This window comes from Oncorhynchus masou, chromosome 32 (assembly GCF_036934945.1).
Source record: "Oncorhynchus masou masou isolate Uvic2021 chromosome 32, UVic_Omas_1.1, whole genome shotgun sequence".
Taxonomy (NCBI): domain Eukaryota; kingdom Metazoa; phylum Chordata; class Actinopteri; order Salmoniformes; family Salmonidae; genus Oncorhynchus; species Oncorhynchus masou.
The window spans coordinates 22,864,481-22,882,613 of NC_088243.1; the positions used below are offsets into that span (position 1 = coordinate 22,864,481).

The 18,133-nt window shown below is 52.5% G+C and overlaps 1 protein-coding gene across 3 annotated transcripts in view; it reads left to right on the plus strand.

Annotated features, from left to right (window-relative positions):
• The window catches only part of LOC135525721 (homeobox protein Meis2), a 145,257-nt gene that overhangs the window by 84,677 nt on the left and 42,447 nt on the right, over positions 1-18,133 (plus strand). For all 3 annotated transcript variants that reach the window (XM_064953519.1, XM_064953518.1, XM_064953520.1), the window contains exon 9: positions 10,707-10,783. In XM_064953519.1, coding sequence (XP_064809591.1) covers positions 10,707-10,783 — 77 coding nt within the window. The remainder of the gene's footprint in view (positions 1-10,706; positions 10,784-18,133) is intronic.

Below are 18,133 nucleotides of genomic sequence, written 5' to 3' on the forward strand. Positions count from 1 at the left end.
CATCAGGCAAGCTCTGAGCTCCGGTGCCCCACAGCAGCCAGTTACCAACAACAAAGCAGCAGAAAGAGCCTGGTCTGAAAAAGCAGGCCAAATTCCTGCCCTGTAGGACCCGGCTTAAAGTGTGAGCGGAAAATTTCAAAGGAGGAGAGAAGAGAGGAGAAAAGAGAGAAGAGGAGGCCAGACTGGCTGGTGTTGAGTGTGGGGAGGATAGCCGCCGGGGCCGTCGATACGGAGGGAGAGATGGAGAAAGGGAAAGAGGGGGAGAGAGAGAGAAATAGAGAGAGACCAGGCCCCCTCTGAAAGGATGGGGGGATCGTATTCCTCCCCTTAAAAGCGATGGGGCGGCCGTGTGGTGGAAAGAGAAGCCATGCACTTGATCAGATGATTAAACAGGCCCATCTCTATGGCTGAGGGCCACATCTGAGACAAGAGTCTGGAAAACCACACACACAACCATGTGAGCCATTTGTCCCCACATATACAAGGGTCTCCCCAACCACTCCATCCACCTGCTCCCCATATTCTGTTCAAGTCTTTGGTAACACCACACACCTTTCCCACAGAGGATCGTTCCTTAAAAGAAGGATGTTATCATCAGGAGATATACAGTACAGTACATCGTAAAACTCTCTCTCCTCTGATTGGCTGCTGGGTGTAGGCCATTACCATGAGCCACAGCACCTCTGTTTGCTCATCTGCCCCCCCCCGCTCCCTCCCTCCCTCCCAGGGGCAACAGTTTGCTTGGCAGGTGTGGGGGTATTCTGGAGTAGCTGCTCCAGAAACTTGCACCATCTCCAGTGAACATGAATGGATGGTATAGAGCAAATGGGCTGACTGGCTGGGGGCAGGGAGCCCAATGCAGGAGGCCAGCCAGCGATTGTTGAGCTGAGTTGAGTTGAGACTATAGCAGACTGTAATCTATAGAATGGAATACAGTGGTATGTATGGCTGGTATAGAGCAGAGGCTATGGTGTATGTGTATAGGGAATGGATGGGGTCTGGATTCCTGCTGGATGGTTGTGTGAGAGTGTGTGCATGCATGCGTGTTTGTGTGTTTGTGTGCGTCTGCTTGTCTGGCATAGTGTCAGACAGTTTAAAAGCAACAGAGGTTGAGTCATTGAGTCATGTGGCATTCTTGCCTGTTTTCTCCCTGTTGTCAGGAAGAAGCTTAGTCCCCAGGAAAATAAAACAAACACTAACCCCCCCCCCCCCCCCAACCCCCTCCACCCACCTAAAATCCCCCACACAAAGACACACAGACACAGGAAGAGCGGAGGAGAGGAAAGAAGTACACAGCCGCCAAAAAACGTGTCTTTGAGTTTCAACAACAAGCAAGGTTTCACAAAATATAGACCTACATTTCAGTCTTAAAAGTAAAAATGGACTATAATGAAATAGCTAGAATGTAACAATTATTATATTGTCAATTGTCAGTCCATTTGACTTTGTAAGACTCCAGGCTGATGAACTAAATTCAACAATTCAAGGAAATGGCTTTCATGATGAAATGCATTCCCATCACAGAAGAAAACTATGCTATAATCAAACTATGAGTGGTAACTTCAACTTGTCAAATTGGATATATGTATGCCATATCTATCAGATCTACACCCAGTATACCAAACATTAGGAACACCTTCCTAATATCGAGTTGCATATGCTTTCAAGTAGAATGATAGATCTATAACTCTAATTTCTATGTGAATTTTGTTGGGACGGCCAAAAAGCTACATATTGCCACTTTAACAAGTGACATCAATAAGGGATCATGACTTTCACCTGGTCAGTCTATGTCATGGAAAGAACAGGTGTTCTTAATGTTTTGTACACTCAGTGTATATGGAATGCCTCTGTCTATTCAATCTCATTGTCATTTGTCATAAAAGTCATGTCTGTCACAATATTAATAATGGCATATTTATATTTAAAATGTGGTAATCTTACTCCAACTCTATGCAGAATGCATATTAAAATGTCATGGCTTTATTTTATTATCTTTATTTAGACCGTGAATATTATTATTGTCACTTTGATTAAAACACAAATAAGATTGCAATCAATTTGGAAAATATATGAAATCCTACATTTGAATAATACATTGCTGCATAGAGCACTATAGAAGATCCACACACACATGATTGCAATATGGTCCCACCAAACCCTATCAACACAATAAGCAATACTGTCAAAAATATTTGACACTTAGACAGTTATCACATCAGTTTGCTAAGTGGCGTTGTTATTAAATATTGTTGAAATAAAGATTGGAAAGATATATTGTTTTAATAAGCCTATAGTGACAAGGATGGGACAAAATCACACCAATCAACACAATGCAGAGAAACAAACAAATGGTTGGTGGTGTGTTGCCATGGCATCAGGGGTAAACAGCCAATGGGCTGTGATTTCCTGGGAGGGATTCATTAGCATGGAATGGGTTTGCAGGACACCGTGACTCTGTGGCCTGGTACACCCTGCAGTTCACACACACACACACACACATACAAACACACAAAATACAAACAATTCACACTAGTGATGTCACCATGTCACACTGGCCCTGCCGCTGATGATGTCATCCATCAGCTAGGGTCTGCAGTAGGCTCAGAGTGAAGGGATGGGGGTGAAGGGGTGCGGGTGAGAGGACAGGGTAATGGCTGGGGATGTATAGGGGGCAGTGTGTTGTGGGGATTAACACTGTACTGTATATACATTTGATACATAGCAAATACATCCAGTAGATTTCAATGGGTGGGTCTGCAGGAGGAGTGACAGCGATGATGGAAGCCTAGCTCAGCTGTAATGTGCAGCAAACGCAGGGGCCATTACATTCAGCACTATCAGAGAGCACAGAGAGCTTCATACCCTGTAATCTGGACAACAGAGCCGACACACACACACACGCACAAGATCTCAGTCTGGCAGAACACGATCCACCTCCATCACTTGTGTGAATTGTTTGTATGTGTGTGTTTGTATGTGTGTGTGTGTACTGCAGGGTGTATCTGTGGGTCAGATAGTAGAAATTAAAGGAGTATGGTGGTGTAGCGCATGCTTGTGCCATTAACGTGCTTCTGCGTAATTAACAGAGCTGTTTCCATTGCAGGAGGCCGGCCCCGTGCTGTGTTGGGAAATAAAATGCAGCGCTCATTTCTAGGCCTAATTATTAATAGACTGGATGGTGCGGTTTACATTTTCAGGATATTGGTTTTGGTGTTTGTAACTCGCTCTATTGATTCCATTCAAAGCTAGCTGAGGGAGATTTTCAATAACCTCTTTGATCTCTTTGGGTTTGGTTTGTGTTCCATCCATTAAGAAATCATGTCACACACACACTTCTGACGGTGGGCGGACATCTTAGGAAAGAGAAATACAATCACCAATCAAAAACACTGAATGATTTATTATTTTCGACTTAACACATTTGTCTCTCACTCAGAGGATATCTTTCTCGGGTTTTCATATTTGTACTTTGACATTGGTGATTTACTGTCGTAGATTTTTTGCGGAGGCAATTAACGTGATGAGGTTGCTCAGAAGGCTAAATACCCTTTCTCAAATTTCATGGCTGCTGTGGCCATGTAACAGCTAGCCTACGATGATGGCCTAGTTCTCTGGGTTGTGTGTACACGGCATTGCTCTATACCCCAGCCTTTATTACCTCCTAGACTCTCCATTTTGTGTGGCCGCGATTTTCAGAGCCCCCATGCTTAAAGGAAAGCTGCCACAACGTTAACGTGTGGGTGGCCTGCAGTCCCTCAGTCATAAAAACAGTAGGGAACAAGAGAGAGGGAGGAGGAGGGGATCTGGAAGAATGAATAGGGGGGGTGGCTGTAAACTGTAAGACACAGTGTGTGTGTGTGTGTGTGTGTGTGTGTGTGTGTGTGTGTGTGTGTGTGTGTGTGTGTGTGTGTGTGTGTGTGTGTGTGTGTGTGTGTGTGTGTGTGTGAGTATAGTGTATGTGAGGCGGGGGTCTGGTGGCGGAATAGGATTTTTTAGTGTTGTGTCTATGTGGTCAGAGTAAATCTCCTTACTCAGAGCTTTTTGCAGCAAGGGGCTTTAACATCCCCACTCTCCTTGATGAGGCATCTTTCTTGTTTGTTCAAACCATTTATTATGTGGTTCTGCTGGCCACGGCGTGACACGGCCCGCTGTATTTATCACCCGGCCCGGCTGACAGTGGGGCGATTGATGACGGGGTCTGAGCCCGAGAGGCTGAGGAAACCTTAATACAATGTAAATGACCCACTCCCATTTCCAATCTGGCCCTGTCTGCTCTCCTCACCGCCACTCCCCATTAGTGTGTGTGTGTGTGTGTGTGTGTGTGTGTGTGTGTGTGTGTGTGTGTGTGTGTGTGTGTGTGTGTGTGTGTGTGTGTGTGTGTGTGTGTGTGTGTGTGTGTGTGTGTGTGTGTGTGTGTGTGTGGCCGAGGTCATTGCTAATGTGAAAAAGCCAGGCAAACTGAGAGTGGAGGGAGAGGGAGGAAAGGTCCCTACTCTTATTACATGCTGTGGTGCAGGGATGAAAGGGTAAAAACAAACATAAAGGTGGAGACACACACACACACACACACACACACACACACACACACACACACACACACACACAGAAAAAAAGCACTGACTGACTCAGCCAAGGTAATGTCAGCACCTGGCAATCAAACAATGTATTTCTATGTAAGCATTATCATCATTCTTTGTTGATGATTTTAGCATATTAAAAGGGACTGCATACACAAGTAGAAATCAGATGAATCCTCCTTGCAGCCTGGGTTCATTATTTGTCCAATCGCAGCCCTGTTTGTTATTGAGCACATTCCTCAAATGTTTTCTCTTCTTTCATTTAATTCAAATGGGCAGACAATGTTACCTGAAGAAATGTTCTAGTGTTTGTTCTACTGAGAGGATAAAACAAGATCTATTATATTGTGTATATTGTTGTAGCTGTAAATTAGGAAATAGTTATTCAGCAACAATTCCATTTTGAAGTAATGTTATATTGAAAAGAATAGGGTCAAACTGACATTGCTAGAAGTTGCTGTCATATATATTTATTTCCTGAACCGGTCTGGTGGAAGAATCAAAGTAAAGGTTGTTGTGGGAGAGGGAGGAGGAGTGGGAGAGGGAGGGAGGAGGGGGTGGGAGAGGGAGGGAGGAGGGGTGGGAGAGGGAGGGAGGAGGGGTGGGAGAGGGAGGGAGGAGGAGTGGGAGAGGGAGGGAGGAGGAGTGGGAGAGGGAGGGAGGAGGAGTGGGAGAGGGAGGGAGGAGGAGTGGGAGAGGGAGGGAGGGAGGGGGGTGGGAGAGGGAGGGAGGAGGGGGTGGGAGAGGGAGGGAGTTGGGGTGGGAGAGGGAGGGAGGAGGGGTGGGAGAGGGAGGGAGGGAGGAGTGGGAGAGGGAGGGAGGAGGGGTGGGAGAGGGAGGGAGGAGGGAGTGGGAGAGGGAGGGAGGAGGGGTGGGAGAGGGAGGGAGTTGGGGTGGGAGAGGGAGGGAGGAGGGGTGGGAGAGGGAGGGAGGAGGAGTGGGAGAGGGAGGGAGGAGGAGTGGGAGAGGGAGGGAGTTGGGGTGGGAGAGGGAGGGAGGAGGGGTGGGAGAGGGAGGGAGGAGGAGTGGGAGAGGGAGGGAGGAGGGGTGGGAGAGGGAGGGAGGAGGAGTGGGAGAGGGAGGGAGGAGGGGTGGGAGAGGGAGGGAGGAGGAGTGGGAGAGGGAGGGAGGAGGAGTGGGAGAGGGAGGGAGGAGGAGTGGGAGAGGGAGGGAGGAGGAGTGGGAGAGGGAGGGAGGGAGGAGGGGTGGGAGAGGGAGGGAGGAGGGGTGGGAGAGGGAGGGAGGAGGGGTGGGAGAGGGAGGAGGGGTGGGAGAGGGAGGGAGGAGGGGGGTGGGAGAGGGAGGGAGGAGGAGTGGGAGAGGGAGGGAGGAGGAGTGGGAGAGGGAGGGAGGAGGGGTGGGAGAGGGAGGGAGGAGGAGTGGGAGAGGGAGGGAGGAGGAGTGGGAGAGGGAGGGAGGAGGGGTGGGAGAGGGAGGGAGGAGGGGTGGGAGAGGGAGGGAGGAGGGGTGGGAGAGGGAGGAGGGGTGGGAGAGGGAGGGAGGAGGGGTGGGAGAGGGAGGGAGGAGGAGTGGGAGAGGGAGGGAGGAGGGGTGGGAGAGGGAGGGAGGAGGAGTGGGAGAGGGAGGGAGGAGGGGTGGGAGAGGGAGGAGGGGTGGGAGAGGGAGGGAGGAGGAGTGGGAGAGGGAGAGGTAGGAGGGGTGGGAGAGGGAGGGAGGAGGGGTGGGAGAGGGAGGGAGGAGGAGTGGGAGAGGGAGGGAGGAGGAGTGGGAGAGGGAGGGAGGAGGGTGGGAGAGGGAGGGAGGAGGGGTGGGAGAGGGAGGGAGGAGGAGTGGGAGAGGGAGGGAGGAGGGGTGGGAGAGGGAGGAGGGGTGGGAGAGGGAGGGAGGAGGAGTGGGAGAGGGAGGGAGGAGGAGTGGGAGAGGGAGGGTAGGAGGGGTGGGAGAGGGAGGGAGGAGGGGTGGGAGAGGGAGGGAGGAGGAGTGGGAGAGGGAGGGAGGAGGAGTGGGAGAGGGAGGGAGGAGGGGGTGGGAGAGGGAGGGAGGAGGGGTGGGAGAGGGAGGGAGGAGGAGTGGGAGAGGGAGGAGGGGTGGGAGAGGGAGGAGGGGTGGGAGAGGGAGGGAGGAGGAGTGGGAGAGGGAGGGAGGAGGAGTGGGAGAGGGAGGGAGGAGGGGGTGGGAGAGGGAGGGAGGAGGGTGGGAGAGGGAGGGAGGAGGAGGAGTGGGAGAGGGAGGGAGGAGGGGTGGGAGAGGGAGGGAGGAGGGGTGGGAGAGGGAGGAGGGGTGGGAGAGGGAGGGAGGAGGAGTGGGAGAGGGAGGGAGGAGGAGTGGGAGAGGGAGGGGAGGAGGGTGGGAGAGGGAGGGAGGAGGGAGGGGAGAGGGAGGGAGGAGGGAGTGGGAGAGGGAGGGAGGAGGGGTGGGAGAGGGAGGGAGGAGGAGTGGGAGGGGAGGGAGGAGGGGTGGGAGAGGGAGGGAGGAGGGGTGGGAGAGGGAGGGAGGAGGGGTGGGAGAGGGAGGGAGGAGGAGTGGGAGAGGGAGGGAGGAGGGGGGTGGGAGAGGGAGGGAGTTGGGGTGGGAGAGGGAGGGAGGAGGGGTGGGAGAGGGAGGGAGGAGGAGTGGGAGAGGGAGGGAGGAGGAGTGGGAGAGGGGAGGGAGTTGGGGTGGGAGAGGGAGGGAGGAGGGGTGGGAGAGGGAGGGAGGAGGAGTGGGAGAGGGAGGGAGGAGGGGTGGGAGAGGGAGGGAGGAGGGGTGGGAGAGGGAGGGAGGAGGAGTGGGAGAGGGAGGGAGGAGGGGTGGGAGAGGGAGGGAGGAGGGGTGGGAGAGGGAGGGAGGAGGAGTGGGAGAGGGAGGGAGGGAGGGGTGGGAGGGAGAGGGAGGGAGGAGGAGTGGGAGGGAGGGAGTTGGGGTGGGAGAGGGAGGGAGGAGGGGGTGGGAGAGGGAGGGAGGAGGGGTGGGAGAGGGAGGGAGGAGGAGTGGGAGAGGGAGGGAGTTGGGGTGGGAGAGGGAGGGAGGAGGGGTGGGAGAGGGAGGGAGGAGGAGTGGGAGAGGGAGGGAGGAGGGGTGGGAGAGGGAGGGAGGAGGGGTGGGAGAGGGAGGGAGGAGGAGTGGGAGAGGGAGGGAGTTGGGGTGGGAGAGGGAGGGAGGAGGGGTGGGAGAGGGAGGGAGGGAGGAGGAGTGGGAGAGGGAGGGAGGAGGGGTGGGAGAGGGAGGGAGGAGGAGTGGGAGAGGGAGGGAGGAGGGGTGGGAGAGGGAGGGAGGAGCGGTGGGAGAGGGAGGGAGTTGGGGTGGGAGAGGGAGGGAGGAGGGGTCGGAGAGGGAGGGAGGAGGAGTGGGAGAGGGAGGGAGGAGGGGTGGGAGAGGGAGGGAGGAGGGGTGGGAGAGGGAGGAGGGGTGGGAGAGGGAGGGAGGAGGAGTGGGAGAGGGAGGGAGGAGGGGTGGGAGAGGGGAGGGAGGAGGAGTGGGAGAGGGAGGGAGGAGGGGTGGGAGAGGGAGGGAGGAGGAGTGGGAGAGGGAGGGAGGAGGGGTGGGAGAGGGAGGAGGAGTGGGAGAGGGAGGGAGGAGGAGTGGGAGAGGGAGGGAGGGGGGTGGGAGAGGGAGGGAGGAGGGGTGGGAGAGGGAGGGAGGAGGAGTGGGAGAGGGAGGGAGGAGGGGTGGGAGAGGGAGGGAGGAGGGGTGGGAGAGGGAGGGAGGGGGAGGAGTGGGAGAGGGAGGGAGGAGGGGTGGGAGAGGGAGGGAGGAGCGGTGGGAGAGGGAGGGAGTTGGGGTGGGAGAGGGAGGGAGGAGGGGTGGGAGAGGGGAGGGAGGAGGAGTGGGAGAGGGAGGGAGGAGGAGTGGGAGAGGGAGGGAGGAGGGGTGGGAGAGGGAGGGAGGAGGAGTGGGAGAGGGAGGGAGGAGGGGTGGGAGAGGGAGGGAGGAGCGGTGGGAGAGGGAGGGAGTTGGGGTGGGAGAGGGAGGGAGGAGGGGTGGGAGAGGGAGGGAGGAGGAGTGGGAGAGGGAGGGAGGAGGGTGGGAGAGGGAGGGAGGAGGAGTGGGAGAGGGAGGGAGGAGGGGTGGGAGAGGGAGGGAGGAGGAGTGGGAGAGGGAGGGAGGAGGGGTGGGAGAGGGAGGGAGGAGGAGTGGGAGAGGGAGGGAGGAGGGGGTGGGAGAGGGAGGGAGGAGCGGTGGGAGAGGGAGGGAGTTGGGGTGGGAGAGGGAGGGAGGAGGGGTGGGAGAGGGAGGGAGGAGGAGTGGGAGAGGGAGGGAGGAGGGGTGGGAGAGGGAGGGAGGAGGGGAGTGGGAGAGGGAGGGAGGAGGGGGTGGGAGAGGGAGGGAGGAGCGGTGGGAGAGGGAGGGAGTTGGGGTGGGAGAGGGAGGGAGGAGGGGTGGGAGAGGGAGGGAGGAGGAGTGGGAGAGGGAGGGAGGAGGGGTGGGAGAGGGAGGGAGGAGGGGTGGGAGAGGGAGGGAGGGGGGGGGAGAGGGAGGGAGGAGGGGTGGGAGAGGGAGAGGTAGGAGGGATGGGAGAGGAGGAGGGGTGGGAGAGGAGGAAGGGAGTGGGGGTGGGAGAGGGATAGGGAGGAAGGGTGGGAGAGGGAGGAGGGGTGGGAGAGGGAGGGAGGGGTGGGAGAGAGAGGAGGGGGTGGGAGAGGGAGGAGGGGTGGGAGAGGAGGAGGGAGGAGGGTGGGAGAGGGAGGAGGGGGTGGGAGAGGGAGAGGTAGGAAGGGTGGGAGAGGGAGGAGGGGTGGGAGAGGGACGAGGGGTGGGAGAGGGAGGGGCGGAGGAGGGAGGAAGGGTGGGAGAGGGAGGAGGGAGGAGGGGTGGGAGAGGGAGGAGGGGGCAGGAAAGGGAGGAGGGAGGAGGGGTGGGAGAGGGAGGATGGGTTGGAGAGGGAGGAGGGGTGGGAGAGGGAGGAGGGGCGGGAAAGGGAGGAGGGGTGGGAGAGGGAGGAGGGAGGAGGGGTGGGAGGGGGAGGAGGGGTGGGAGAGGGAGGAGGGGCGGGAAAGGGAGGAGGGAGGAGGGGTGGGAGAGGGAGGAGGGAGGAGGGGTGGGAAAGGGAGGAGGGGTGGGAGAGGGTAAAGCGGGTGTCGATGGATTTTCATTCCATCCCAAAAATGTGTAGGATTAAGGTGTCTCCTTTTACACCCCTGTGTGTGTCGTGTGTGCGTGCCATGCATACATGTATGTGTGTGTGTGTTTCATGTGTGTGGAGCAGCTGAATGAAACGCATAGCCTAATCTGTCCCTTAAAGACATCTGTCACCAGCGATCACTGTTGTAGCGAGAGCAGGGAGACAGACACTACAGGTCCAAGGTCTGCCATTTATATCATCTCATATTTGCTATATTGAAACTAACACAGATAGTATCATTGCAACTCCACTCGAAGAATTACATTTGCAGGTAGAAGTGTTGGCAAGAGAGAAGAGCCATTTCCTAGCACCCTGTTCTGTTGCTCTCAGGTGCTGCTTTCAACTGCTCTCTGTGAAACAGACATCCCAGTAGCATATTTTTCCTTCAGACATTCAGGGAAGAAATGAATATAGTCAGATCTTCACCCACTCATTCTGTTATATTGCATTACAAAAGGCACTCTAAGACACTGGAGATTGAGGGGAGAGAGGCTGTGTGTGTGTGTGTGTGTGTGTGTGTGTGTGTGTGTGTGTGTGTGTGTGTGTGTGTGTGTGTGTGTGTGTGTGTGTGTGTGTGTGTGTGTGTGTGTGTGTGTGTGTGTGTGTGTGTGTGTGTGTGTGTGCGCGCGCGTGCGTGCGTGAGTGAGTGTTTGAGACTTGTCAGTGTGTGTGTGGGAGAGGATGAGGAAGGGTTATCACAGTCGTCGGTTTTGACACACTTGTTTGGCCAACTCTTCACAAGTTTGAACTGATTTGTGCAGTTAGTGTGTGTGTGTGTTCATATGTGGGTGTTTACGGGTGCTTTGTATGTAATGTCTATACATAGGGAGGGGCTGGTTGGGTGTAGCTCATGGGAATGTATAGTATTCACCTAAACAATACATGTTATACCAGAACACACAGAATGTAATGCACCTGTACATAATAATGACTGGGAGATACAACATCCATGCCTCGGCTCTCTCTCTCTCTTTTTTCTGTGTTATGTGCTACATTAATATTTATGTTCATCTCGTTGTACAAAGAAAACCCATCTCGTCTATCTCTCTGTCTTTCTCTTGTAGCACCCGTACCCCTCTGAAGAACAGAAAAAGCAGCTAGCCCAAGACACAGGCCTCACCATCTTACAAGTAAACAACTGGTGAGTCAAGTCTTCATATCCTATCTCTGCCACCAGCATCGCTCTGCCTTTCATTTTCAAAAGCCTTTTCCTCCCTCTTCCCACTCGGCAGCCAAGACGGCTAAGACTCCTAAAGTGTGAAAACCGTTTATGTACACTCCCCCCTCCTAACACACACATACTCACACACAGACAGATACGTACACACACAAACACACACACACACACACACACACTACCTCTGTGGCATCCCTGAATGCGAGCTATCAGGATGTTACGGCTTTATCTACAAAGTGTTTAGCATTAAGTCACCGGTCTCTGCTGTTTGATATACATATATTCACTTTGATATGGTTACAGCAAAAAGGAGAGATCATACACTACCCCCACCTTACCTCTACTACCAGTATACCAGAATACACTACCCCCACCTTACCTCTACTACCAGTATACCAGAATACACTACCCCCACCTTACCTCTACTACCAGTATACCAGAATACACTACCCCCACCTTACCTCTACTACCAGTATACCAGAATACACTACCCCCACCTTACCTCTACTACCAGTATACCAGAATACACTACCCCCACCTTACCTCTACTACCAGTATACCAGAATACACTACCCCCACCTTACCTCTACTACCAGTATACCAGAATACACTACCCCCACCTTACCTCTACTACCAGTATACCAGAATACACTACCCCCACCTTACCTCTACTACCAGTATACCAGAATACACTACCCCCACCTTACCTCTACTACCAGTATACCAGAATACACTACCCCCACATTACCTCTACTACCAGTATACCAGAATACACTACCCCCACCTTACCTCTACTACCAGTATACCAGAATACACTACCCCCACCTTACCTCTACTACCAGTATACCAGAATACACTACCCCCACCTTACCTCTACTACCAGTATACCAGAATACACTACCCCCACCTTACCTCTACTACCAGTATACCAGAATACACTACCCCCACCTTACCTCTACTACCAGTATACCAGAATACACTACCCCCACCTTACCTCTACTACCAGTATACCAGAATACACTACCCCCACCTTACCTCTACTACCAGTATACCAGAATACACTACCCCCACCTTACCTCTACTACCAGTATACCAGAATACACTACCCCCACCTTACCTCTACTACCAGTATACCAGAATACACTACCCCCACCTTACCTCTACTACCAGTATACCAGAATACACTACCCCCACCTTACCTCTACTACCAGTATACCAGAATACACTACCCCCACCTTACCTCTACTACCAGTATACCAGAATACACTACCCCCACCTTACCTCTACTACCAGTATACCAGAATACACTACCTCCACCTTACCTCTACTACCAGTATACCAGAATACACTACCCCCACCTTACCTCTACTACCAGTATACCAGAATACACTACCCCCACCTTACCTCTACTACCAGTATACCAGAATACACTACCCCCCACCTTACCTCTACTACCAGTATACCAGAATACACTACCCCCACCTTACCTCTACTACCAGCATACCGGAATACACTACCCCCCACCTTACCTCTACTACCAATACCACCAGAATACACTACCCCCCCCACCTTACCTCTACTACCAATACCACCAGAATGCACCAACCCTCCACCTTACTTCCACTACCAATACCACCAGAATACACCAACCCTCCACCTTACTTCCACTACCAATACCACCAGAATACACCAACCCTCCACCTTACCTCTACTACCAATACCACCAGAATACACCAACCCTCCACCTTACTTCCACTACTAATACCACCAGAATGCACTACCCCCCCACCTTACCTCTACTACCAATACCACCAGAATACACTACCCCCCACCTTACCTCCACTACCAATACCACCAGAATACACTACCCCCCACCTTACCTCCACTACCAATACACCAGAATACACTACCCCCCCCTTACCTCCACTACCAATACCACCAGAATACACTACCCCCACCTTACCTCCACTACCAATACCACCAGAATACACTACCCCCACCTTACCTCCACTACCAATACCACCAGAATGCACTACCCCCCACCTTACCTCTACTACCAATATCACCAGAATACACTACCCCCCACCTTACCTCCATTACCAACACCACCAGAATACACTACCCCCCCACCTTACCTCCACTACCAATACCACCAGAATACACTACCCCCCACCTTACCTCCATTACCAACACCACCAGAATACACTACCCCCCACCTTACCTCCACTACCAATACCACCAGAATACACTACCCCCCACCTTACCTCCACTACCAATACCACCAGAATACACTACCCCCCACCTTACCTCCACTACCAATACCACCAGAATACACTACCCCCCACCTTACCTCCACTACCAATACCACCAGAATACACTACCCCCCACCTTACCTCCACTACCAATACCACCAGAATACACTACCCCCCACCTTACCTCCATTACCAACACCACCAGAATACACTACCCCCCACCTTACCTCCACTACCAATACCACCAGAATACACTACCCCCCACCTTACCTCCACTACCAATACCACCAGAATACACTACCCCCCACCTTACCTCCACTACCAATACCACCAGAATACACTACACCCCACCTTACCTCTACTACCAATACCACCAGAATACACTACCCCCCCACCTTACCTCTACTACCAATATCACCAGAATACACTACCCCCACCTTACCTCCACTACCAATACACCAGAATACACTACCCCCCCACCTTACCTCTACTACCAATACCACCAGAATACACTACCCCCCACCTTACCTCCACTACCAATACCACCAGAATACACTACCCCCACCTTACCTCTACTACCAATACCACCAGAATACACTACCCCCCACCTTACCTCTACTACCAATACACCAGAATACACTACCCCCCCACCTTACCTCCATTACCAATACCACCAGAATACACTACCCCCCACCTTACCTCCACGACCAATACCACCAGAATACACTACCCCGCCACCTTACCTCTACTACCAATACCACCAGAATACACTACCCCCCGCCTTACCTCTACGACCAATATCACCAGAATACACTACCCCCCACCTTACCCCCGTCTACCAGTACCACCAGAATACACTACCCCCCACCTTACCTCCATTACCAACACCACCAGAATACTCCAACCCCCCACCTTACCTCCAGTCCCAATACCACCAGAATACACTACCCCCCACCTTACCTCCACTACCAATACCACCAGAATACACTACCACCCACCTTACCTCCACTACCAATACACCAGAATACACTACCCCCACCTTACCTCCACTACCAATACACCAGAATACACTACCCCCACCTTACCTCCACTACCAATACACCAGAATACACTACCCCCCACCTTACCTCCACTACCAATACACCAGAATACACTACCCCCCCACCTTACCTCCACTACCAATACACCAGAATACACTACCCCCCACCTTACCTCCACTACCAATACACCAGAATACACTACCACCCACCTTACCTCCACTACCAATACCACCAGAATACACTACCCCCCACCTTACCTCCACTACCAATACCACCAGAATACACTACCACCCACCTTACCTCCACTACCAATACCACCAGAATACACTACCCCCACCTTACCTCCACTACCAATACCACCAGAATACACTACCCCCCACCTTACCTCCACTACCAATACCACCAGAATACACTACCCCCCACCTTACCTCCACTACCAATACCACCAGAATACACTACCCCCACCTTACCTCCACTACCAATACCACCAGAATACACTACCCCCCCACCTTACCTCCACTCCCAATACCACCAGAATACACTACCCCCACCTTACCTCCACTACCAATACCACCAGAATACACTACCCCCCCCACCTTACCTCCACTACCAATACCACCAGAATACACTACCCCCACCTTACCTCCACTACCAATACACCAGAATACACTACCCCCCCACCTTACCTCCACTACCAATACCACCAGAATACACTACCCCCACCTTACCTCCACTACCAATACCACCAGAATACACTACCCCCCACCTTACCTCTACTACCAATACCACCAGAATACACTACCCCCCACCTTACCTCCACTACCAATACCACCAGAATACACTACCCCCCCACCTTACCTCTACTACCAATATCACCAGAATACACTACCCCCCCACCTTACCTCCACTACCAATACCACCAGAATACACTACCCCCCCACCCTACCTCCACTACCAATACACCAGAATACACTACCCCCCACCTTACCTCTACTACCAATATCACCAGAATGCACTACCCCCCCACCTTACCTCCACTACCAATACCACCAGAATACACTACCCCCCACCTTACCTCCACTACCAATACCACCAGAATACACTACCCCCCACCTTACCTCTACTACCAATATCACCAGAATACACTACCCACCCACCTTTCTTCCACTACCAGTACCACCAGCACCGCCACACAAGCCAAACCCGCCAGCCGCCCCCACCCCATGTTACACATGCTATATGGTGGATTAAGGTTTCGGTGGCCTGGCCAGCAGTCTCTTTGTAGATGGCTTAGCATATAACTGGAGGTGGTGGATTAAATAAAATGATCACAGAAGCAAAGAAATGATACAGGAATTACTTATCCAAATACTAGCCAGGTTTTATCTGAGGCTTCATTTTGTTCAGTTCATTCTCGGGGTGATGTTCAGATTAATTGAACTGACAACTTCCTTTCAGAATTCTGGGAAGGTATTTGCACGGATTTCAGGTCTTACACAAACTTAATTACATGGAACCCCATTTTATCATTCTAATTCCATGTAGCGAGGGTTCTATTTACAAATGAGAAGTCCCTGCCTTTTATTCGCAGCTTTCCTTAATATATTTATCAAAGCGGGTTCATTTACAAAGTGCTCTATCTGTCGGGTACAGGCGGGCCGACATTAAGCAAGCTTTTAGGTTTATCACACTCCCAGCCTGACAAGACACCCGAGGGTCAATAGATTTTTTTGGGTTCCATGATTCATTTATTTTCTCATTTTTCCTGGATCACAATGAGAAACATGCCTGGAGAATTAGTTCAGTTTGTCTGCCTTATCTGTCAGACCATTTCCCCCCCCCCCCTCTCTGTCTCTTAGCAGAAGTCAAGCTACTTAAATTGGCCACAGGAACCGCTGTTATCAGACTTTAATGCCCCCTACAGTGTGGATAGCATTTCAATTACACCAGTAACCAAAGATTAGCCCCCGCTTGCCTTTTTCATGCATCGCCGTGCTGCTGTTTCGAGATGCACCTTACCTACAGGAGCAGAAAATTGAGTTGCCTTGCCTGTGTCATGGTGATTAATGCAGAAATAGTCTACTAACCTGAGAGGAATGAGAGCAAGAGAGAGAGAGAGAGAGAGAGAGAGAGAGAGAGAGAGAGAGAGAGAGAAATATAGCGACAGAGAGACACAGATAGATAGTGTCTCCATTCATGGAGGCCTTGATGTCCAAACCCCAGCCACACGAAATGTCACCGATTCATTTCTAAACAGGCTGAAAATGTCTTTGTTGCACTTATATATTTGTGCTAGCTAACAAAAACACATCAGGAATATGTTTCTACAAATAAAGAGGGGCTTATAGGGACTTCTGTGGGCATGTCTCCGGTGGCATTGTGCAGTAGAGGTGAGTCAAGGGGAGCCACCACCATGTTTTGGGGTGTTTTACGGGGCACGAAAGATGAGCCACAGATAGGATGCGCTGAGTTTTGTTTTTATAACCAGGCTTGACGGTGTGGTGAGTTAGAGTTAAATATCCCTTTGTTTGGGCCCCATCCCCTCGACCCACAGGCCCCTCTCCCTCTGGACTGGTGTCGTTTCCTCACAGGGCCAAGAGCCTAAGAGATGGCTCCTCCTTCCACCCAGGATATGACAGAGGATATTTCAGCATATGAAATTCCTGTTGATGGGGCCAGAAATAAAAAGGCCTCTGAAATTCCTGGCGGGCCGAGTGAGTGCATTGTGTGCTGCTTCCCTTTGATTTGGGGCGCTGCCGGGTCATTGGCTCGCGACAGAGAGATAGACACAGGGAGGGAAAAGAGAGGGAGAATGAGGGACGACTGCCGTCTTCAGTTTCCAGCTCTCTCCCTTGGGTAAGGGTGTGCTGAATCACGGCTTTGTCCGCCGGCACAATCGCTACCCAAGGAGGGCACAAGGGCGCTCTGTGTAGTGTCAATGGACGGCACATCTCCTTCTCTCTCCATCTCACCCTGCTAAGCTCTTCACTAACTTCCCCCTGCACACTTACCTGCCCCTCACCACAACTGGATAGGTGGGTCCCAAGGGTACCCTCCCTACCCCTAGAAAGACAAGGCTTTACAATGTATTAGACCTGCAAGCTAATAGGCTAAAACTATGCTAAGTGCTAGCTGGTAGCAAATATGTGTCACCTACATTAGCTAGCAACCTCACCTGTTTGCTTATACCACCAACACCCCATTAGCTTAGTGCTGCTAATATGGAACAAAATGTTCCGGTTAAAGTACACTTAGTCACTGCACAGATTTGCAATGGAGGAGGTGGGGTTAATTGTTTCTCATACACTGTGTGTGTTAGTAGTTAGATTGACACTGCACCCTCTGTGTTTGTAGAGTAGACACTGTGTGTACAGTGTAGTGGGAACATTAGTTTACCATTAGTTAGTGCCTTGTTTGTTCTGCTTAGAGTCTGGAGATTAGCATCATGCTAACGGTATTGGGGAGAGGTCAGAAAACATTGCAGCATTTGAATGAGATTGAAAAGGAGGGTGAGGATCGTGACTACAGGTTCTGCCTAGCATAGGAGGTGAATCAGCAGGCCTCGGCTCAGGTTGAGATGCCTTGGAACAGCGCGGGGACTGGAGGCAAGAATCCACAATATAGAATCCAGCTGCAGTTGTCATTATGAGCAGAATGCAACAGCTCTGTGTCCTTCTATCAATCTGGGCTAAATGGGGCCTGACCGGATCCTTTCATGTCTCAGCATCAGGCTCAGCATGACATACCCCCGCTCACCACCATCATCACACTGGCCCTGCCATTATTTACCCTCACACACACACACACACACACACACACACACACACACACACACACACACACACACGCACACACACACACACACACGCACACACGCACACACACACACACACACACACACACACACACACACACACACACACACACACACACACACACACACACACACACACACACACACACACACTCTGGGTTATTACTCAGCCATTGAAAGATGATTCCGATGACAGAAGACCGAAGAG